The sequence below is a fragment of the Myotis lucifugus genome, unplaced genomic scaffold, assembly GCF_000147115.1.
Source record: "Myotis lucifugus unplaced genomic scaffold, Myoluc2.0 scaffold_145, whole genome shotgun sequence".
Lineage (NCBI taxonomy): Eukaryota > Metazoa > Chordata > Mammalia > Chiroptera > Vespertilionidae > Myotis > Myotis lucifugus.
In genome coordinates this window covers 2072387-2096585 of record NW_005871193.1, presented here as the reverse complement: position 1 = coordinate 2096585, position 24199 = coordinate 2072387, and the positions used below count along the sequence as shown (strand labels likewise).

General features: G+C 43.2%; 1 protein-coding gene and 1 pseudogene across 2 annotated transcripts; both read right to left on the bottom strand.

The window, feature by feature from the left end:
* Positions 1-3237: 3237 nt before the first annotated feature.
* LOC111827252 lies at positions 3238-4709 on the bottom strand (annotated as a pseudogene).
* A 9094-nt stretch (positions 4710-13803) lies between these two features.
* On the bottom strand, positions 13804-20912 carry IL20 (interleukin 20). 2 transcript variants are annotated; one of them, XM_014460899.2, is made up of 6 exons: positions 20792-20912; positions 17140-17327; positions 16796-16858; positions 16527-16679; positions 15760-15834; positions 13804-14501 (listed from the first exon to the last, which is right to left on the bottom strand). In XM_014460899.2, exons 2-6 carry the CDS (start codon positions 17296-17298, stop codon positions 14424-14426), a joined length of 528 nt encoding a protein of 175 aa, XP_014316385.1. In that variant the 5' UTR covers positions 17299-17327; positions 20792-20912; the 3' UTR covers positions 13804-14423. The 2 variants fall into 2 exon arrangements, with proteins under 2 accessions (XP_014316385.1, XP_006094955.1); XM_006094893.3 differs by lacking the exon at positions 20792-20912 and adding an exon at positions 17489-18373.
* Between the last annotated feature and the right edge of the window lie 3287 nt (positions 20913-24199).

Genomic DNA, 24199 nt, shown 5'->3' with positions numbered 1-24199 from the left:
AGCCTTCGAGGCTGGAGAAAGTGGAGCCAGTCCAGACCCATATATTTTTATCCAAACGTCATCCTGGACCAGACTAAAACCTGAGGCTCTTCCAATCTCTCGAATCTTCTGGAACTTGGGGGATTTCCTTTGCAAACATATCGGGTGAGAGAAAGGTGCTCTGAGGATAAATTTCGATTCACAGGGCCACTTTCTTTCCCAACATGCCCTTTGTGAGATTTCGGGCTGTTATTCTGATAATCTCATGCCACCTCTGTCATGTACATCTATCTGTAGAGAAGGAATTTTACATTTGAGAAGTCAATCTATTACCGCCCCACACCCCTACAAATTCCCCTAAACCTCTAGAGCAGCGGTTCTCAATCTGTGGGTCGTGACCCTTTGGGGGTCGAACGACCCTTTCACAGGGGTCGCCTAAGATCATCGGAAAACACATATATAATTACAGATTGTTTCTGTGCTTAATCACTATGCTTTAATTATGTTCAATATGTAACAATGAAATTGGGGGTCACCACAACATGAGGAACTGTATTAAAGGGTCGCTGCATTAAGAAGGTTGAGAACCACTGCTCTAGAGAAAGGAATTGACACAGATGGAGAAGGGCCGCTCTCCACTGCTGTGGGAAGCAATCAAGAGCTCACTCTTACATCTGAATGCCCCCTCTTTCTGGTTGATGGAAATGCCACCCAGAAAAGAAGTGATGAGCATATTAATTAAGATTCCCTGAGAGCCAAGAGACAAAAGAAAGTTGCATCATCAATTTCTTCCAGCGCATTAACTTTGATCTTCACTCTAAAAGAGATTTTTATCTTCCTTTTGGCTGGGAAACACATGCAGTCATGGATGTAGGATACCTGGGCATTTTGTCAACCCCTTTCATTGTAGTAGCGATAGCGTTGTAAAGAGCTAGTGATTCATAACAGGAAAGGAGCAAAAGGGAGGCCAGACATTAGAAGCGTGGTCATTTGGGCAACTTCACCAGGAAGCTGCGGTTTCACACTCCCCAGAGAACCACTGGCCCATTCCCTGCAAAACACTGGGGGAGAGGGTCCAACAAAGGGACATCTATGCATGCACAGTGAAGTTAGGGACGGTTCCTGTCAATCTAGCCTAGGGAACCAGGGGTTGGCCAGAGTGGGCAGGGCCACTGCAAGTCGGCCAAAATTTGGGGATACATAATCCTTCAAAATAGGAACTCTCTCTCCCTCTGGTTGCTCTCTGGCTCCTTTGGCTTTGCTCCTGCCCATGTTTTCTCCACAGCCATGTGGCCCTGTGAACCCTGCATGCCGTGGGCTGAGGGACTACAGCTGGAAACAAACTACGCTAGCCTGACGCTGGACTGAACTGCATCAACATGGCCCAGAAACTCCGGACACTGGCTCGGATTCCAGCCCTAATGAAAGCCACAGCTACACGCCTTCCTTGGAGTGCCAAAGGGAAATGGGACCGCAACTCAGGGATTTAATTCCACGCAAATAAAAGCCACTCATTCTCCTGTGTGGGTCTCCGAAAATTCCTTTTATCGGGATATCGTAAGAATTCCACTCCCATGAACAATAGGTGGGGGTGGGGACCTCTTCTGACCGGTAGCTGCCACTGTTCCAGGAGCAGAGCGGAGAGGTGTATGTCCACTGGTTGACCCCTTAGACTTGCGTGCTGCCATTCCTCTTTCTCCTCCATCATTGGTCTATTAAATGATGTATTACAGGCATTCCAAAGGATGAAAGGAAAACCAAACACAAATTATTCTTACACCTGCACAGCATGCTCAGATAGAGAAATATTTCCAAGGGAATTTTCTCACTTGCTATTTCCCATAACCCTTTGAGATATTATTTCATCGTATATTAGAAAGCTGAGAGTCAGAAAAGTCTAATAATTTTTCCTAAGTCACCTAAATAAATGACAGAATCAGAACTAGAGTATAGGTCTTCTGGCTTTTAGAATAGTATTCTTTCCCCTGTGCCACTCTTCTATGCAACCTTTCCATCTTGCATCCATTCATTCATTTACTAAACAAATATTTCCTAAGCACCCACTGAGGGTCAGAAGAGACTGTGCAAGCCCAGCCGGCGTGGCTCAGTGATTGAACGTCAACCTATGAACCAAACACAAATTATTCTTACACTTGCACAGCATGCTCAGTCACGGTTTGATTCCCAGTCAGGGGTCATTCCCCCGGTTGTGGGCTTGATCCCCAGTGTGGGGCATGCAGGAGGCAGCCAATCAGTGATTTTCTCCTATCACTGACGTTTCTATCTCTCTCTCCCTCTCCCTTTCCCTCTGAAATCAATAAAAATATATTTGATTTTTTAAAAAGAAGAGGCTATGCAAAAAAATTACTCTAATAACTTTTATGTAAAAGGTCCAGAAAATACAAATCTATAGAAACACAAAATAGAGTAGTGGTTGCCTGGGGCTTGGAGTTAGGTAGGGGCTGGGTGGGTGGGCAGAATGGAAGTGACTACTCCTGAGTCCAGGGTTTCTTTGGGGGGTAAAGACAACGTGTGTTCTCTAACTGCTGAAAATGTTCAGAATTCTCTTAATAAAAGTGACTGACACCAGACCATGACTTCAGAAGTGTTAATGTTGAAATGTGGATGCAAACATGTCTGTTAACAAAACTGTCGAATGGTGTTTGAGAAATCAAGTACAGTGGGGCCTTGACTTACGAGTTTAATTCGTTCCGAGACCGAGCTCGTTAAGGAGCTCATTAACTCAAATTACTCTGTCAACTCAATGCAAAAAATCGGCCGAGAGACAGCTGGTATCTCAAAAAACTCGTTAGTCGAGACACTCGTAAGTCAAGGCCCCATTGTAGTTTTCTTTTACAGATACTTTTCTAAGTCAATTCTCTACCCCTCCCCATTCTGAGAAGTACTTGTCCAGACTGCTGAAGAAAAAAAAATTAATTCCTTTTAAAAAACAAATCAGAACCTATGTACAAAACGTGCAAAGGGAGCGTGTAAGTAGGTGTTATTGCAGAACTGGTTAAAAGGGAACGCAGCTGCTAAGTGACACAATGTGCCTTTACTTCTGCACCGATGAGTCTTCCCCCCTCCCTTTCTGGAAGAAGTTCATTTTCAGAGCATGGACTATAACACAGCATATAATGCAGACACAGAAACAAAGAAGTTTGCTAATTCTTTATATTTCCAGCTGTGGAGACAATGTTTTTTTGAGAGCTGAGGTTACCTCTTGCAGCCAAACCAGAGGCAGCAGAGGCCAGAATACTACAGCAATTGAATACAGTACATGACCACCTCTCTTTTAATATGTTCTTGATGCTCCTCTTCTAGAAGTGGTAGACATTGGTTTCATTTATCTGTCATCTTAAAGAAGCTGCATCTCCCACAGTCATGTCATCTGAAGTCCCTTCACCTATTGCCTCTATTGTGGGGTGTGGCTACAGTGTTTGGACAGGTTAAAGCCTTGGACTGATGAGAAGGCACAGTCGTCTCATGGCCACGTGCAAGTCCCAGCTTGGAGGGCAGAGCCTTCCCAGCACAAGTATAGCCAACACCTGTAGTTGTAAGCTTGAACCTGTGGTCTGAACACGTGGCCCCACATGGCTGAGTGATGTGGGCTTGATAGAGTTCAGGTGCATGTAATTGAGTAGGATCGAAACCCATGAGAATGTTGTAAACATCTTGACCACGCCCCTACTTTGCCTCGTGGCATCAGCTATAAAATAAAGACATGGCTTATGGGCGTCATTACTGTCTCTCAGAGAAGCAGCGTCCCACCGAGACCCAGCTTTCGTTCTCTTGTCTGTCTTTTCTAAGCCTTTCATTGCCCCCACTCAGGGTCACTGAACCAGGCTGAGCTGGCATGAGTATGCCATGGTTGTGCCGGCTCCCCACACTCTATGTTTGAAATGCCATACCTGACATTGTCATGATGGGGATCAGAAGTGGCAGCAGTAGAACTGATACAATTTGGCCAACAGCATTTTCCCTCGTAGAGCACTCTCTTTTCAGCCTGCCAACTGCACGGGTTTCTTCATCTTGAGGGTTGAGGAGGTCTTTCTAAATCCAGAACGTCCAGTGCTCTTTCACTTAGCATAAGGACAGGGGGGGGGGTGTTTGTAGTGCCAGACGTTTAAAGGAAGTTGACTGGATGAGGTAAAGATCTGCTGGTCTTGAACATGAAATGTCTTCATTATTTCCTGCTACGACAATCCCCTCTGACACTTGCATAATCACACCAGCATGTGGAACTCTTCTTAGAACTTTCGTTCCAGGTCAGCATTTGATGGGGCTACCCTTACGTTTTCCAGGACCCTCATTTGCTGACTAACACCTGTGGACACAAAAAGGGCCACTTACTAAACCTGATAAGCTCAGGGGAGGCCTGCGTGGTGGCCGTACAAACTCAGAGACCTCCAATAAGCACATAGGATGGTCTGAAATGAAAACTTTCTAACTCAAAGCAGTTCGAGGAGGGTAGCCATGTCCTAGGGCAGTGGTCGGCAAACTGGCCCCTTGTGGCTCTTCCACAAAATACCACATGCAGGCGCGCACGTACAGTGCGATTGAAACTTCGTGGCACATGCCACGGGGCCAAAGAGCCGCATGTGGCTCGCAAGCCGGGGTTTGCCGACCACTGTCCTAGGGAGGTATTGTTCCCTAACAAATGCCAATCTTCACCTTAACTGAGCCTGTCGGTTGTCTTTTTGCATCTAAGATAACATACCTGGTAACATACCTTTCAAATATCAAGCAATTCCTTTTTCTCCAGACCCCTCAGGGCACCATCACCATGCTGTCTACTGTTCACTAGCCTATGTACCCACTTATGTAAAAGAGGCATATGTCTATTGCTTCCGCTTTTTATTCAATCCCAGAGGTTTCCCCACTCTGCTTTCTCCTGACTCTGTAATCTATCACCAATGGACTTCATGGAACCCTTTTACATCTTCCCCTTTGACTCTGATGTATAAAATAAGTGGTAAAACTGCCATTTGGGGGTGCATTTTCTTAATCCTTTGAAATTTTGCTTCCCAGCAATTGTGGTCAGTTTAGATCACATAAACTCATAAAATTCTTACAGATTTGGATGTTTCTTACGTTGACATTTACTTGGACCACCTGCAGACCCAGACCCGTGCTAGGCACCAGCAGGGGCCATTGTGTTCCATTGGCTCCTTGTTTTGCATCAGGTGAAGTTGGGTGAGTTTTTGTGTGGGGTTTTTTGTTGTTGTTGTAGGGTTGTTGTTTTTTTTGGGGGGGTGCTTTTTTGTTTGGTTGTTTTTAAAGAATAGTTCATTGTTTTGTTTTTGTTTTTCTTTAGAGAGAGAGGGGAAGGGAGAGGGACGTAGAGAGAGGAACATTGATGTGAGAGCACAGCATCTATCGGCTGCCTCCTGCATGCCCTCTACCAGGGATCGAGCCCAAAACTTGGGTTCATGGGACAATGCCCAACCAACTGAGCCACACTGGCCAGGGTTTGAGGAGGTTTTTTTAAAAATATATATTGTATTGATTTTTTTACAGAGAGGAAGGGAGAGGGATAGAGAGTTAGAAACATCGATGAGAGAGAAACATTGATCAGCTGTCTCCTGCACACTCCCTACTGGGTATGTGCCCACAGCCAAGGTACATGCCCTTGACCGGAATCGAACCTGGGACCTTTGAGTCCGCAGGCTGACGCTCTATCCACAGAGCCAAACCGGTTAGGTTTTGGGAGGGGTTTTAAGGTGAGAGTTTTATAAGTAAATGTCCTGTGCCTCAGCAATGGTTATAGAGGGCCATGTTTTTAGAGCCATTTCAGCTTCTATCTGAATTAATATCCTTAGTAGTCCTTGTTGGGTTAGGCAGGGTAGGAAGTTTTTTTCTGCCAAAGACTGTTTGGATATTTATAACATCATTTGCAGACCATACAAAATTATCAACTTAAAAATAAGCCTGCTATATTTGATCAAACATTTAATTAGCTCACCCCTAGTGCCTTGGCAGGGCCAGACCACATGATTCCTTGGGCCTTATACAGCTGGAACTTCCCCACCCCTGGAACCATTAGGGGGTAAGCACATTCCCATAATTAAGTTCTGACGTTTATACATAAAATTCCTTTCTTAATATTCATTTCCCTGATTTAAGGTACGAGATCCTGATTTTATTTGAGCTGTTCTTTGTTTCTGTTTTTAATTCTCGAGGTGGAACTAAGGGTTAAGGGTTGACAGAACCCAAGCTAAGGCATGATGAGAGGAAAATGGGTGCCTGGTTTTTAACTTTGGCTTTTCAACCAGAATCGCTTTCTGAGAGTCTGAACAAAACCCTTTTGCTGGATAAATGAGAGCCTGAGCTCACTTGTCTCTAAAGATGAGGGGCCCGTCCTCCAGCCTGAGTCTCGGGTATTCTTAGGTGACAGAGAATCTCTGTGGAGGTGTCAGGGGGCATGCCCCCATGACGTGCAGGAGCCCCACAGGGAATTCCAGTCCAAGTAATTAATTACGTGACTCATCTGGGACGTGCACACCCAACTAAGTTGCCCAGAGGGAAGCTTCTGTACAAATGGTAGGGAGATCTAATCAACCAATGTCTCTTTTTAAATCAGAACCTGTTTCCTTCCAACTAGGGGATGATATGGGGCAGTATACATTTTTGCTAATCAAATATGCCCCAATTCACTTAATAGGGCAAAATTTTCTTAAAACTAATGATGCCCACATATCCTTTTTCCAGAAAAGTGAAATGTATTTAGCAGTAAACAAATAAGATACTGAACCAATTGGGAAAATATTGATTTTAAAGAAGCATTTCTCCACAAGAGGAACTTAACATTTGTTACAGGACATTCCAATACAACTTCAGGCCTTTTCTATTCGCCAATATAACTTTACGCATGAGATGAAATTAAGCCTAATATACACGATCGCTTTTTTAAAGGGGCTTATAATTCCATGTATGACCTCCTGTAATTCTCCTATCCTTCCAGTAAAGAAACTCAATAGGAAAGGGTGGAAGATTTGTACACAATCTCATAGCTATAAATCTTCTCAAACATCCTGTTTTTCAAAATTTACATAACCAATTATTTGCTATTCCTGTGGACTGCCAATATTTGTCAGTAATAGATTTATATAATGCCTTTTTCAGCATTTCTGAAAAAATAAATAAATACCTCTTTGCTTTCACCTGAGAAGATCACGAGTTTACATGGATGTACAGAGTCCCACCTATTTCTCTTAGGTACTAAAAGCTGATTTAAATAATATTAAATTTTCTAGAGATTTCACTCTGACCCAATATGTGAATGAATTACTTTTATGTTCTAGGACACAATTTACCTATTACAACCAATTGAACCACACCAGCCAGGGTATGGCACTAAATCTTATCCCTTCCCTTGCCTGCCTTCTCTACCCCACCCCTTCTCTCTCTTCCTTTCTCCTCTTCTTATCTTCCCTTCTCCTCCCCCTCATTCTCCTCCTCCTCCTCCTCCTCCTCCTCCTCCTCCTCCTCCTCCTTCTCCCCCTCCTCCTCCTCCTTCTTCTTCTTCTTCTTCTTCTTCTTCTTCTTCTTCTTCTTCTTCTTCTTCTCTCTCTCTCTCTCTCTCTCTCTCTCTCTCTCTCTCTGTCCTGAAAGAGCAAAGGAACAGAAAGTATTCTAGGTTGGATTTTCCCCTTGAAAATATGGTAGGCACATTTCCTCTTCGTGGAACACAGGAAAACTGCACTTCCTTGCCCCATTGAAGTTAGGCATGGCCATGTGACCATTCTGACCAGTTAAATCTAAGTGGAAGAAACATGTGTCATTGCAGGTGGAAGGAATTAAGCCATGTTCTCATATCCTGTTGGTGTGGAGATGGCAGCATTATAGGTGGAAGGATTTCCATCAGTCTGGGTTTCTGAGTATCAGAGATGAGCAGAGCCCCCATGCTAACATGTATTGGACATGTAAAATAAGTGAGAAATAACTTCTCTTGTAATCAGCCACTGAGAGAGATTGAGATATTGTCTGTTACTGCAGCATAACTTAGCCCAACCTGACTAATACATAAGGAATGTTGTGGGGAGAAGGATTCAAAGCCCTTTAAAATCCCTTTCAAACCTCAGATAATGAATTCAGACTCTGCTATAGGCAAAACTGTGATCCAATATTCTATTTAGACAACTCATTGTAATCACAGAGATTCTCTGAATCCTTCTTTGATGGAAAGCACTGCTTTCTCCTTGAACACAATGTAAATGATGCATTCAGCAAGATGAGATCAGGTTATGGCATGAGGCTGACCACTTTGAGATCCAGCAACTGGAGCACAGTCACTCGAGAGTCACATAATGGGGACAACAGCTCCGGACTGGAGGATGGATGGGAGTCTGACACCCTACCTACCAGAGAGAGCCTTGTGCTCTTGGAAGGGAAGATGGAAAGGACCCTTCTCCTAGCAGATGCCAGTAAAATGTTTTGAACAAGCCAACTGCCACACACACACACACACACACACACACTCCACCACACATACTTAGTATGGATCTTAAAACTAGCAAAGAAAATCAGGCTAAGGCCTGATATGTCTGAGCTTGAGAAACTAGAGATTTTGTTCCTGGTAAGGCTTACCTAACCACCAGCAGTTGAGAACTGCTTGAACACAATGTGGTTTGCGACCCCTCTGGCGGTCGAACGACCCTTTCACAGGGGTCGCCTAAGACCATCCTGCATATCAGATATTTACAGTACGATTCATAACAGTAGCAACATTACAGTTATGAAGTAGCAACGAAAATAATTTTATGGTTGGGTCACAACATGAGGAACTGTATTTAAAGGGCCAGAAGGTGGAGAACCACTCCTAACCATTTTTTTGGGGGGGTGGGGGGGACTCCTCATCCCTAGGCTTTGCCCACAAGTAACTGATCAAATCCAGGGGATCTTCAAAAGTGAAAGGATTGATGAAGAGTAGACGCTGCTTCCAGCCAGTGAGCAGGGCTCTCTCCATAAACTCTGCCTTCAATTTCCGAAAAATACCCTCTTGAATATTGCTCATGAAATTGAAGAGAAGGCATTTCCTGTTGCAGAGTATTTACCGCCTAAAAAAGTCACCATCCCTCTTCCCAGGCCCAAGAGATGGTCCCATAAGAAAGTGGATCTAATTGCTGAATCTTGGTTAATTCTGCTTTCCCACAATAAAATAATTATATGGAATAGTATGGCCTGAATGTCCAGGTTGCAGTAGCCTATGATTACAAATTAAAAATCTCAAAATTCTGAAGCCCCATCTGCTCATGTAAACAGCACAGGCTCTTACAGAGTTCACTCCCTCGAGTCTTTTGAGAATCCCCAGAAGAGTGTCTCCATAGGTGTGTCCGTGAACTGACCTTAGCCATCAGGGCTGGCGAGCCAGCTGCTGCAAGCTCCAACAGCTGCCCAATGATGGTGAGAATGGGACTCCCCTCACCAGGTCTTGGTGCCAACTTGCTGCAGCCAAAAGATGTTACAAAGTCACATTCTCCCTTTATAGGGTGTTGGGCCCAAAGGATTACAGAGTTCAGTAAAACAGCTTTCCCAGTTTACGCTCAGAGCAATTCTTGGCCCCAAGATGTCCACGTGCCTCCATAGTGATTGGTTTGGGGCAGTTTCCGGTAACATGAGACCAGAATCCACATGTCATGAGGGTTGGGGACTAAGGGGCAGCTCTCAGCTCTAGTCCAAAAGGCAGACCATTGTGTAGTATTTTACAAAGTACTTCCACAATTTTTAAAATATATTTTTATTGATTTCAGAGAGGAGGGGAGAGGGGGAGAGAGAGAAAAACATCAATGATGAGAATCATTAATCGTCTGCCCCCAGCATGCCCCCTAGTGGGGATCAAGCCCACAACTGGGGCCGGTATATTCAGGGATGACCATGACTGCCAGAGGGTATCACTTTGGGATTTCAACCGGAAGCTTGTCTGAGCGGTTACTAGGGCCCCCTTCAGCAGGCTCTGAACACTGATTTTTATTGCCCGGATCCTGTAAATCTGTGGAAAGTTCTGCACATCTTCTCAATCTCCCAAACTTTTATCAACTTTTCTAAATTTAGATAACTTCCCTCAGGGAAAAGCTGTCCCCAACGCTGGGCTCACTTCTCGGGATTCCGGCTCCCATATCTTGGCCCTGTAATTATGCCTGTCTTGTTATCTCTCTAATATCTTCAAACAGGTGTGTGGGTTTTTTTTCATATTTTCTGATTTTTCCCCAACTTTTCTTGACTTCTTCTCAGTGAGAAGTTTCATTTAAAATCCTCCTTCAGCCCAGTCGGTGTGGCTCAGCAGTTGAGCATCGACCTGTGAACCAGAAGGTCACGGTTTGATTCCCAGTCAGGGCACATGCTCAGGTTGCAGGCTCGATCCCCAGTAGGGTGTGTGCAGAAAGCAGCCTATCAATGATTCTCTCACATCATTGGTGTTTCTAGCTCTCTCTCCCTCTCCCTTCCTCTCTGAAATCAATCAAATGAAATAAAAAGCATCCTTTATGCAAACGAGTAAAGAGGAAAAATCCTTCTGCGCATTCACCAGGTCCCCAACAGCTGCGGAAAAATCACGGGACTCTGACATTGGAAGGAAAGACAGACCTACCATGCAGGTCTGTAAAGACTGAGTGAGACAATCTAGATGACGTGCTCAGTGAATTCCGTCGTTTTCTTCTTTGTTCCAGACTCTGAGAAGCTCAGAGCCAAATACTCATCCTTCTAACAACTTATGATTCAGAACCTTATCATCTGTCCTTTGTGGAACAATCTTAGTTCAACTTCATGGCATTGTCTGTGTTCCAAGGGTTTCCCCTAGTTTCCTTGCCTCTTTTGTATTGCATGGATCTTTAGAAGCCATTCTAACTCACTTTGATAGGAGGTGGAACATAACTGAGTTTTGAGTAGTCGTTATATTTTCTGGACTCTAGTTCCTTATCATAAACAGGATTTGCAAATACTTACACCCAGACAATGGCCTATCTTTTGAAAAGAAGAAGAGTTTCACTTTAATGAAGTTCAAATAATCGATTTGTTTCTTCTGTGGCCTCTGCTTTTGCTGTCATATCTCAAAAATATTTGGCTAACTCCAAGTCACAAATGAATTTGCTCAGGGCTTCTTTGAGCAGTTTTATAGTATAGATTGTACATTTAGATTCGTGATCCATTTTGAGTTAATTTTTACACATGAAATAAGGTAGGGATTCATTCATTTTTGCCTCCTATGCTATCTAATTATTTTAGCACCATTTCTTGAAAAGATTATTCTAGCTCCACTGAATCACCTTTGCACCTTTGTCAAAAACCAATTGCTCATACATGTGTGGGTCTTTTTCTGGACTTTCTGATTGATCTGTCTATTTTTACACCAATACCACACTTTCTTGATGGCCATAGTCTTACATAAATCTTAAAATCAAATATTAATCCTCCAATTTGGTTCTTTGTCGAAGCTATTTTAGGTCTGTTGCATGTTAATATGAGTTTTAAAGTGAATCTGTCCATTTCTACCTTAATAAGGTTGCTGAAGTTTTAATTGTGATTGCCTGGAATTTATAGATCAATTCAGAGAGAATTGGCATCTTGATAATACTGAGACTTCCAACCCAAGAATCTGGCAGTAAAGCTCTTCATTATTCCATCATCTTTCATTGCTCCCAACAATGGTTTACAGTTTCTAATGTGGAGATACCTTTCACATCGTTTGTCCCTAATTTATGCCCAAGTATGTAAAATCTTTGATGCTATGATAGTCTTTTTTTAAAAAAAAAATGTCCAATTTGTGGTAAATGGAATTCCAATTGACCTGTGTATCTCGAGCTTATATTCTGCTACCAAATGGAGCTTCCTTAATAGTTCTAGTAGCTTTTTGTAAATTCCATCAGATGAGCCCACCTTGATGAGCATGTCTTCTATGAATAAAGGTAGTTTTACTTCTTCGTTTCCAACCAGGATGACTTGTGTTTCTTCTTACACTGACTTGAGGTTGAATGTCCTGGAGATACAGGAACCTGAGTTCCAGTGCCAACTCTGCCGTCACTCACTATGTAACCTTTGGCAAGTCACTTTCCCTCTCTGAACCCGAGTTACTGTAAAGTGTTCCGAACGTTCCTCCCCTAGTTTCTAACATGTAGTGAAGCAACGCCCTCTGAAAGGGGTTAGCGCTCCCCGTTGTAATCCACAGCTTCCTGCCCGTAGGCCTCCGAGCCCCGCCTCTTCCAGTTAAGGCCTGACTCACTGTGCTCTTGACAATTGGGCTGAACAGAGAGTGTCACCTTTTCTCCTCCCAACTTCCAGTGAAATAGCGGAGTCATTCTCTCACCATTTGTTCCGCTGCCTCCTGTTGGCAAGGCCCAGGAAAGCGAATAAAGGAGCTTTGTCCTCACCTCTGTGAGCCAACCTCAGACACGCCCATCTGGGAGACTCACACCATTGGCAGGTAAAACCAGCCTCCTCATTGCCATCCAATGTCTCTTAGAGGTGGTGTTTCTAATTTTAACACTGACTTCAGTGAAGTTGACTTCTCCACTCTTTCTTGAGAGTTGAAGCTAAGTTTTCGTCAGACTTGTCAGAGAAAACCAAGAGACACGTGACTAGAAAATCTGATAGAAGAAGGGTGATAGGAAAAATCTCACAGAAAAGGGGTGATTACAATGGGGAGCATGAAAGCAGAAGATGCCTTGTTTTCAGAGGAGCATGAAAGACTTTCTCTTGCCCAGACGCGGTGGCTCAGTGGTTGAGCATTGACCTATGAACGAGGAGGTCATGGTTCGATTCCCAGTTCAGGGTATATGCCCGGGTTGCTGGCCCGATCACAGTAGGGGTGTGCAGGAGGCAGCTGATGGATGATTCTCTCTCATCATTGATGTTTCTATTTCTTTCTCCCTCCTCCTTCCTAGATAGTCAATAAAGACATTTTTTTAAAGAAAAGACACCAAAATGTTTGAGTAGTTACCTATGTGCAGTAGACTAATGGATGATTCTAATTTATCTTTATATTTCTCTGTATTTTTCAGATTTTCTGTATTAGGTAGTTGCTACTTGTATAATGAGAAGGCAAAAAAAAGAAAACTAGTAAAGTAATTTAAACAAACCAGGTCTCAGGCTGAGGGCTTGGAGCAGAAACCAGAGGCAGTTAGCAGAGCTCTCTCTAGAAGCCAGGGCATCAGCCTCAGCCTGCTGTTTCTGAAATTGGAAACACTGAACTGCTAAGCTTCAGGTTCCTTTCAGAGCAAGGTGGGGAGAAAGGATGCAAGCAGCCCAGGCCAGGATTCCGGCTCCTTACGGCCCAGGGAAGTTCAACCTGAATAACACTGATTTACTAGTTGGTCATGACAACAAATACTTGATCCAGGAATAACCTAGATCCTGGGGTGGACAGAATCCAAAAAGAAACGACCTCAAAAGAGGGCTCATGCACTTTCCTGGGCAAGGCTCAGTCACTATCTTCCACATGTGTGTGCTCTTAACCTACAATAGAAACTTCTGCCCATTGTAATTTGTGGTGTAATCAAGATCTCTAAATCCAACATATGGGAACATGAAATGAGGAAGAAAACCGAGGTACAGAGAGGACATTGTTCAAGCCAATAAGGTGAAAGTAAGGGTGGCTAAAGCCCCTCCTCCAGTCACAGTCACTTTATGTGGAGGGTAGAATCATGAGATCAGAGATGTGAGTGAACTGAGAGATCAGAGCTGGCAAGGTATTCCGTAGGAGAGAGAAGGCCTGGGTCCCCACTTTCGTTCTTCTTCCCCAAAGGAGCAAGCCGTCCCTCGGCCATATGAGATTCCAGCTCATCCCCATCATTGTTTCTGTTCCTGAAGCATTTTTCAACACCAACCAAATATCATGCAAAGAAAACTTTATTCGTAGAACACAATTTTTACCATACAGGATGCCACAGCTGGAAGATACACAAGTATGGGGTTGGGGAGTTGGGTGGGGTGGTCAGTAATTGTGAGGCACGTCTGTCATTTTTCACTGGAACTTCTTCCACAGCTCCCACTTAGTAACCATTGTTTCCATTGACAAAACCATTGTGGCAGTCAGTAAATACGTCCTTAATTTAATAAAAGTGACTACCCACCCCAGCCACTCGTCTAGAAGTTACAGTTTGTTCACTGTTTGAAAATATATAATGTGCCCTAGTCATAAATATTATCTACGAATTTTTAAAGACATGCACAAGTACAAAAATAAATAGATTAAATAGCAGAATAAATAAATAAATTAACGAATAAATACATCCAACAGTACAAAAGATATCACCCAAATCTTATAAACCCATGATGTAGATTAAGAAAGGAAAACAACTACAATAAGGAAATAAATATTAAATAAGTAATATACACAGTGACCAGCACTAAATGATGAAGTAAAGAGATGGTGGTTTGGGGTCACATCTCCACAGTTCTCAGGACCGGACTCGACCAGAAATGCTGTCAGAGGTATCATCGTGTTGCTCCTATCTCATCTCCCCCATCCATTGCAGGAGAATGTCTAGCTCTCCCAACGCTTTCACCACCGCTTCCTGAAGTTTAAGCTGAAAGACACACAGTTGTGTAATGAGCAAATCAAAACGAAACAACATGAGCCCCAAGATTGATCCTCTTTTTTCATTGGCAGTTCTGTTGAGGATCACAAGCAGAGCATTCTTTTCAAGATGGAAGAGCTTGAAGAAGTTATGGAACTTCAAGATCTCACAAGAGGAAGGAAAATTATTGAGTCCATCACCCTGGTCTCAAATAGGGAAACTAAGGCCAGAGGGGTAGCAGAATTAGGACTATAGCCCAAGCCTCTTGCATCACAGAGATCAAAGTAATGAGGCTGTGTTTTTTAAAGGTGTGGGTGGGTGGGTGTGGGTGTGTGCGCGTGCACTCATGCACACAGGGGTTGCTTACTCTGCATACTCCAATTGAACAAATATGTATTGTGCTAAGCACTGGGCTGGCTCGGGATCCAGAGATGAATTGTACATCCTCTACCCACAGGGCCTTAATAGTCTAGTGAAGGAGACAGGCAGAAGCAGGCAGTTAAAATGTAGTGTGGTGCCCGGCTGGCTTGGCTTAGTGGTTGAGCGTCGACCTATGACCCAAGAGGTCACTGTTCGATTCCCGGTCAGGGCACATTCCGGGTAGCGGGCTCAATCCCCAGTGTGAGGTGTGCCGGAGGCAGCCGATCAATGATTCTCTCTCATCATTGATGTTTCTATCGCTCTCCCCCTCTCCCTTCCTCTCTGGAATCAATAAAAATATATTTTTAAAAAATGTAGCATGGTGAATAAATGATGGAGTCCACACAGGACAACAGTAGCGGCACTTAACTCGGAGAGGTAGCAGTACCTTCTTGGAGGTGATGTGTAGGCTGAGTCTTAAAGGATAGAATTAGTCAGTGAGGAGTGGACTCCAGGCCTTCCTGGCAGATGTGCAAAGGCATGAGGTGAAAAACAGCATGGGGTGGGCACCGGTGAAATTGTGAGTGATTGTTTTTGAGGGCATGTATGAGTGCATGCATGTTTGGAAGACTATAGCCTCTCGTTCGTGCACCTGGAAGATCACATGTCTCTGAAGTGACTTGATGGCCATTCCCTTTTAATTCTTAAAGCATTTTTTCAGAGAAAGCACCCTTCTAAGCCTGCCTGGGTGTCACTGGGGTACAGCAGAGAGACAGACCACATGACTTCAGAGAGCTATTACCCTGAGGGCTACAGGATTTCTCCCAGTGTGAATACCCATCCCACTCATTTATGATCTCAGTTCTGAAAACACACTCATCCCAACCAAAGCCAAAATTGCATATACCTCTTCGAAGCGACTCAGAATCTGGTTGAATTTCTCCATCGCTTCCTCCCCACAAGGGCATGTCATACGGGCATGCTGAAAAGAATGCCAAAGAGTAATAGGTTTTATAAGTATTCAATTATCTGCCATTAACATGAAGTAAGTGGGAATTCTACTCTTTCTATAGGTACTCCTTTCTCATAGACAAGTCTTATCAGATCTCATCATTTAAGATCATTAATCTAGTCATCAATAGATCAGAAAACCAGCTCTTTAGGCTCAAATACAGAGCTCATTGCTTCTTTTAGAAACAGGTGACACTGGAGGAATTTGTGATCACAGTGTCATCTGGCCTGTACCCCCTACTTTGCTCTAGTCTGCCCCCCTCCCAGAGAGTCCCCATGGAAAGAAAGAATTGGATCCCTAGATCCTACTGAGGCCCTATCTTGATATTGAGTCCAATGGCCTAATGACTGGCTGCCTGGACCCCGGATATACTAGTACACACACCATCAGATACCTCACCTTAATTACGTGGATAAAAGATAATTGTCATTAACATCCAATAGCTAGCATTTTATAGTTCTTTAGACTTTTTAGATGGGACCTATACCCAAAAGTCAATAAAACTGAGTTCTTATTACCTAGTCACATGGCTCAACACAGACTATTAGAACTTATGGACTCAGTTTTTCCATCTATTAAATGGGAGTAAAAAAAAGAGCTTGGTTGCTAAGTCATTGAAGCTGTGTACTAAGATTAACCCTTTACCCAAGACCCTTACTCACACAGAGCCGAAGGTCCTTCTTGATAGTAAGAAAAGAGTTGGCGAGACTGCTGAGCTTCTGGAGGATAAGTTTGTTAGAGGTCTGATAGTTTTTGAATACCATGCCCAGGTAGAGTCTCAGTATATGGCGAAGGAGGCAGCACTGATCTGCAGGCTACAAAGAAGACGAGTATGTTGGTGGGGAGAAGGTGGCCAGGGACAAGACTCAGAGTGATAGAGATGCCCCTGGCTCACATTTCCTCCCAGAACTCCTATGGGCCAAACACATACCTTTGTGTCTTGCGAAGACTCAGTTTTCAAGATTCTGAGGTCCATGATTTCATCTTCGGCTTGCTAAACAGAAAAAGACAAGACAAGAAAATGACAGGTCGGTGATGGCTGTCAGGGTCTTAGACATAGAGACCTCTTATCCCCTCCTTGCCATGACCCTTGGACAGTGTCCCTTTCCAAAACACTTTTAAATTATGAACTGCAGATGTTTCCTGGGAATGCATCCTCCTGGTAAGGAGTCCCCAACCTGTCTCTTTTTATGGTCACACTATTGGGGGACAGAGAAAGACAAGTAGAGAAGGGGAGAAGCAGCCACAAATTGGGAGGGTGCCTCCCTCACATACCATCCTGTCCCTTATCTGAGAAAATTCAGTTTGCATTTCTTGAAGGTTTGTGGCGATCACACAGCTTCCCAAATGGAGTGTCTTCAGCCCAGCAGAAGGTGTCCAGAAGAGAGAAAACACAGCCAAGAGAAGGCAGAGGGGGAGACAAGAACTTTTCATCTTGTGCCAGAATCTGGAAACCACAGGAGCTAGGAATTCAAAGGAAAGAGCATGACTTACTGTTTTCCCATCTCATGCTTTCAGAAGCCAATCTAGTCACCAGGGATGGGCCTCCCCCAGATGTCTCTTGGGGGTGAAACCTCATAGCTTTATCTGATTTCTGACAGTCGGATGCATTCATCTAACTTACTAAGGAAAACTGCTGAGCCTCCTCAAAGAGTAGCTTTCAGGTGCTTGTTCAAGGTCTGAGTGTGAGTTGGTGCTACAGGTCCCAGCTCTTTTATTCTGTCCCTATCCCAGCCCCATCGTCATTGCCCAGCAGGTAAGGCCTGGAGCAGCAGGCACTTGTAGTGAGTAGACAGAGGGTGACACCTCAGGGAAAATGTCAAAACTTGTTCGGGTGCGTTGACGTATATCATCTTCGCTTCCAGTAGCTCACCCTAGACCCGCAGGGAAAACTGGGGAAAACCAGAACTCACAGAAGCTGTTGCTGAGCCACCAAAAACACTTGGAGAAAATTGTCTCAATTTTATGGCCACCTCAGGGCAGAGAAGCTTAGTTCTCATTGGCATTTGTCTGAGATCAGATCGGTTATTTGAGGATAGCAGATTCATTTCAGCCCCGAAGGCAAATAGAAAGTCAATGACTTCATAATAATTCCATTGCCAGGGAAAGGCGAGATCTGATAGGCAATCATCCCAAGTCCACCTAACACTTCTCCACCCTCCTGAGCTGTTGACTCCCCAGCGCCCTCTGCAGGAAGACCTTAGTCAGGCACAACTGGGATGAATCCAAGAGCACACTCTTTCCTGGCCCTTTAACTCCTGGTGAAGATCAAGTAGGATCTCAAACACAGAGGAAAAAGGCAGGAGAAAACTGATTTCCTCTTGGGGTGAGCCTTGCTCTGTAGTGGCACTTTATAGTGTTTGCTAAGTTTTATGATGAAATAATAATGGGCTGGGATTAGAGTGAAGAAGCACTTACTTCAGGCACAAAATTTTAGGGAGCACCAAAAGTCTCAGAAATATCAATAATAATAAATTGAGATTTAAATAATCTTTTAATCGTTATATTTAATCCTATATAATAAAACCCTAATATGCAAATCAACCGAACGGTGGAACGACCAGTCACTATGACGCGCACTGACCACCAGGGAGCAGATGCTCAACACAGGAGCTGCTCCCTGGGGGTCAGTGCACTCCCACAGGGTGGAGCACCTCTCAGCCAGAAGCCCAGCTCACAGCGAGGAGCGGGCCTAAGCCGGCAGGTGGACATCCCCTGAGGGGTCCTGGAATACGAGAGGGTGCAGGCTGGGCTGAGGGACACCTCCCCCTCAGTAAACAAATGTTGTGTACCAGCTCTCTAGTAGTTAATATTTTCCGCATTTCTTTATTTTACTCCAAAATTTATTTAAACAGGAAACTTTGTCTCTAATGTAAGTGGAAAATTAGTATTGCTTGCATATATAAAAAATAGAGAAATATGCTAATTAACCGGGACTCTGAAATGGTTCTACTGGACAGGAGGTTGCACGTGCAGCGTCAGGGGTGGGGCAGCAGGGGTCTCCATGCGCCTGTGCTGGGGGAGGTCATGATCAGTAGTGGCTGCAGCTGCTTTAAGGGCCAGAGAGGGAGGCAGGGCTGGACGGGAGGGTGGGCAGTGCGATTTCAAATCATGTGCTGGGCTCCTAGTATTATATAAATAACTAGAGGCCCAATGCATGAAATTCGTGCAAGAGTAGGCCTTCCTTCCCCTGGATGCCAGCACTGGCTTCCCTCCTGTACCTGGAACCTGGGCTTCCTTCATGGAGGGAGGCCCCTCCCACCTGCCACACCCTGTGGGGCTATCATGGGGCGATGCTGGGCCCCCGACCAATCGCATCGGCCCTGCCTTGGCTGGTGCCACTGGGTGTCATAGCGTGGTCTCGGATGGTCGTCCGGATGGTCGTTCCACTGTTTAGCCATTTGGTCCATTTGCATATTATGCTTTTATCATATAGGATAATCTTGTAATCTTTTAATTGTTATATTTAATATTATATTTATAAATTAAATTTTATAAATATACTTAATTTACATTAACATCAAAATTAATGAAAAATCCATGATAAACAAAATATCACTATTTTAAATAAAGACAGAATCTGACAGTGCCAAGCTGAGCCCTATTGGAACTCAAGACAGAAGGGAAGATGAGTACTCCTATTTACTTAATATACACTATATGTTTTTTAAAATACATTTTTATTTATTTCAGAGAGGAAGGGAGAGGGCGAGAGAGAGATAGAAACATCAATGATGAGAGAGAATCATTGATCACTGCCTCCTGCACGTCCCCTACTGGGGATTGGGCCTGCCACCCGGGCATGTGCCCTGACCGGGAATCAAACCATGGCCTCCTGGTTCATAGGTTAATGCTCAACCACTGAACCACACCAGCCAGGCTACACTATATGTTTTTATGTATCTTTAGTGATTAATTTTTCCCCAGAAGTACATATATGATGAAAATACAGGTGATGAGTCTTCACCAAGAAAGTAAAATTATAATAAATTATGTATGGGGCATAAATAAATATTTAAATTTACAATAACGTTGTGAGTTGTAATATAGCTACTTTTAAATTTTTCAATATTTTTCAACAACTTTAATGTTTTGGGAAAATAACATACATAAAACACATAAAAACATATGTAATGGGGCATACATCTTTCCTCTTGCCTTAGGCTCCCATATGCTGGGCACACAACTGATCATCATTACCACTTACTGAATTTTTCCTATGTACCAGGCAATATGCCAGGTATGTTTTATATTTATGTCCACCTGAGATATTGCTAAATGTAAGAAAAAGAAATAAACAAACTGAACCCCCCCAAATCTGCAAGAACTCTGGGTTTGGAGACAAGAGAACTGGGTTCATGTCCCTCCCTACAAGTTCCCATCAGTGTAGGTTGTTCCAGTTTGCCCAGAACCGAGAGAGTTGCCAAAACACAGGACTTCAGTTTTAAAACTGTAAAAGTCACAGGTAAACCGGATCAGTGAGTCACCCTACATCTATTGGGCCTTAGGCAAGTCCATTCACCTCTCTGAGTTTTGTTTTCTCAGCCCCAAAATGATGATAATTAAACATACCCCAGAAACTTGTTTTGACATTTAAATAAAATAAAGCCTAATTTATACACCTGCCTATAATGAGTGATTAATTCGTTTTAAATAAAGAATGATGTTAGTTTGCCTTGAACATAGTAGGTGTATAGTATATATACGATAAATTAAACAATTCAACCAGTATTTATTGAGCACCTACTGTCTTGAATATTGTGCTAGGTACTGAAGTACAAAGATAAACATGGAAATTCCCACCCTCCAGGGTATACTTTGTCCTAATGGAAAGGGCTCCTTTAGATGTGACCTTGTATACATCGAGGTAGATGACTGGCAGAACTGGGCTGTTTAGATGGTGTTGATAGATGGCAAGTTCTCTTACCTGAACTCAGAACCGGCTGTTGCTGCTGATCTCCTAGGAGTCTGTTTCAAAGCTAAGAGGCTTCCAATTATTTATAGATGTGTCACAGGAAGGAAGTGAGCTCCCATAGGTGAGAAGTGAAACTCCCTTGGAAATTCTCTGGTGCATGGCACTTCCTCCCATCCGAAGACAGTTTAATTGTTGGCTGGATTACCTCAACACTTCCAAAAAGCACTTCTCATGAGGTTACTGGTTGTAGTTATTGGATAAAAGATATGCTCTTTTTTTTTCTGGTTTCTTTCTAAAGATAATTAGGGCAAAAAAAGATGACTGAATTACAGAACTGTAAGAGAATTCCAGGAGGTGTTTTTGCCCTCCTTTAATTCCAATTTTCCTTAACCAGGCTTCTCCCCAACCTCAGACATGGTGGGCTGCCTCCTGCTGTTTCTCCTTTACTCTTGCTATTCCCCCCCATTTCCCTCCAACCATGGCCACCCTTGTTTCTCTCCCATTTCCCTCCAACCATGGCCACCCTTGTTTCTCTCCATTCAGTATTAAAGAGTGGGCCCCAATTCTTTATTCCTAAACTACTTTATTTTTAAAATATATTTTTATTGATTTCAGAGAGGAAGGGAGAGGGAAAGGGAGATAGAGGCATCAATGATGAGAGAGAATCATCAAGCAGCTGCCTCCTGCATGTGCCCCAACTGGGAATCGAACCTTGACCTCCTCGTTCATAGGTCGACGCTCAACACTGAGCCACGACAGTTGGGCTATTCATAAACTACTTTAAACCACGCCGACCTCTTTCTTCTCTGACTTCCAATAGCAGATTTTTCTTTGGCACGTGAAAGAGTGTAACGTTGCCTTCTGTTTCATGGGCCTTCGCCTTTTCCCCCTGAGGACGTGGAAAGATTTTCTTATACAGGGACTAATCTATCCAGTTTAATGTTTAAAAAATTTTTCAAGATGGTAGAGATTATTATACTATATCCCTTTTCAACTTATTTTCTACTCAATATCTATGACTCTAAAGTCCTGTATTAGAGTCCCAGGATTCCACAGTTTAGAGAATGACTTTGACATAGTATTTCATCTTTTTGGATTGCAGCTTACATATCTGTAAAATGAGAGCAATATTTTATTTTATAATATTTTTTAAAATATTGTACATGAGATAATGTATAAACTCCTTTCCAGTTCTGACATTCAATGTCACCATGATTCTTTGTTATTCTGCCTTTTGGATCAGGGCACTCTCTTTCATGTCTTTTAACGTCTCCTAAAGATCCTCAAAATGAAGACCATAACTCTTCATCCTAATGCTTGATACACATTAAAAATATGTGTGAACATCTAATCTAAATATCTCTTGAGCTCATACTTGTTTTATTCTTTTTATTTTACTTCATTTCTTATTGTTGATACTATACAGGTGTCCCCATTTTTCCCTTCTTTGCCCACCTCCTACTACCCTCCTCTTCCCTCTGGCCATGACCACACTGTTGTCTGTGTCAATGGGCTATGCATATATGTTACTTGGCTCCTTCGCCTTCTTTCGTCCAGTCCTCTACTCTCCCTTCCCCTCTGTCTTTTTTTATCATTGGTGATAAGTAAACAATTTCTCTTGATCAGCCATAAGTGATTAAAGTAAAATTGAAAAACACGATCTGACAAGAATACTTAAAATCAAGACTTTCAGGAAATATAAGCAGTACCCATGCCAGTCAATTCCTTTTCATTAGCCAAGAAGAACCCAAATGCTTTGTGTTAACTTACTTGCAATGATTAATTAAACATATTCATGTTCAATCCCCCCAATTTAACTTGACTAATCAATTGTCTCCTTTTCCTATATCAAAAGGCTTTATTCTTTTAAAATCCATTGAATAGATCCCATTCCATTCTCCGTACAGACAGCAATTTAGTCCACTTCTGTGCCGAGCCAGCATGGCCATGGGTGAACCTGAGAGGGGGGCGGTGAAGGATTTAGAAAAGACAGACAAGAGATAAAAGCTGAGGCTGGGTGGGACGATGCCCTCTCTGATGGAGAGACAGGACCATGGCGTGTAAGCCGAGTCTTTATTTTATAGCCAGATTCCACGAGACAAATAAGGGTGTGGTCAAGATGTTAACAATGTTCTAATCTACTCAATTACATGCACCGGAACTCTATCATCACTCAGCCATGTGGGACCACAGGTTCGGACCATAAGCTCAAGCTTACAAACATAGCCTTTGGCTATAATTGTGCTGGGAGGGCTTTGCCCTTCAAGCTGGGACTTGCACGTGGCTCTGCCACGAGAGGATCATGCCCTCTCATTAATCCCGGATTGAACCTGTCCAAACGCTGAAGCCACTCTCCACACACTTCCTCTATAAAAGTTTTCCTACCTCACCCTAACCATTCTCTCTATCTCCACCACCAATTCCCAAGGCAAAAATGATTCCTCCCAGAAAGAGATTTAACTATAGCCTCAATTAGTGGTAGTAGAGAGTGATGTGGGTGAACTGAAGAGCATTTAAGTACATTTTTTAAAAATATATTTTATTGATTTTTTACAGATAGGAAGGGAGAGAGATAGAGAGTTAGAAACATCGATAAGAGAGAAACATCGATCAGCTGCCTCCTGAGCATCTCCTACTGGGGATGTGCCCGCAACCCAGGTACATGCCCTTGACCGGAATCGAACCTGGGACCTTTCAGTCCACAGGCCAATGCTCTATCCACTGAGCCAAACCGGTTTTGGCTTAAGTACATTTTTTAAAAAATAGAGGCCAATTAAACCTGTAGGAGCAATCTAGGATAGTAAAAACATAGCTAGACTGACCACATGCATTTTCCATCTGTGTAGGTCAGAACTATCTGATATTGGCACTGTCATATGGTTCAACCTAACATTATTATTATTATAATAATGTATAGATTTTCCTGAACCTGGTACCTGGGGTAACTATTAATTACTCTGTACACTATAATCATTTTTGTATATATATATATATATATATATATATATATATATATATATGTGTGTGTGTGTGTGTGTGTGTGTGTGTGTGTGTGTATGTGTTAAGGGCCACTGGCAAAAACATGGTTTAATTATGCCAGCTGAAACTCAGAGTGAAGGCAGAGCCACGCCCTGAGGGCAGACCAGGTCAACAGACTGGGACACCTCTCAGTCTGACCTTCCCGCCCAGTGTTAAGGGGATGGATCTCATGATGTTGCCAGGAAATCAAGGCCCACCCAGATGTGATATAACTTCCAGTTATTCGAGTATAAATAAATCTGCTTGCGGTGCTGAGGCTCTCTCTGTCTGTCCCTCGAATCAGAGGGCAGATGCCACACCCGGCCCAAGCTTCTATTCTATTTTTGTGTCTGTCTTTTCATTTTTCTTTAATCCCAAAAGCGCCGCCTACTTAAACAAACC

Excerpts from the sequence above, each read along its gene's own strand:
- IL20 (XM_014460899.2), bottom strand. The coding sequence starts at position 17,298 with ATGAAAAGTTCTTGTCTCCCCCTCTGCCTTCTCTTGGCTGTGTTTTCT. Across the intron at positions 16,859-17,139 it reads CTCAGATAAGGGACAGGATG|CAAGCCGAAGATGAAATCAT; the intron begins GTATGTGAGGGA and ends TTTTCTGTTTAG. Across the intron at positions 14,502-15,759 it reads TTCTGAGTCGCTTCGAAGAG|CTTAAACTTCAGGAAGCGGT; the intron begins GTATATGCAATT and ends TGTGTCTTTCAG.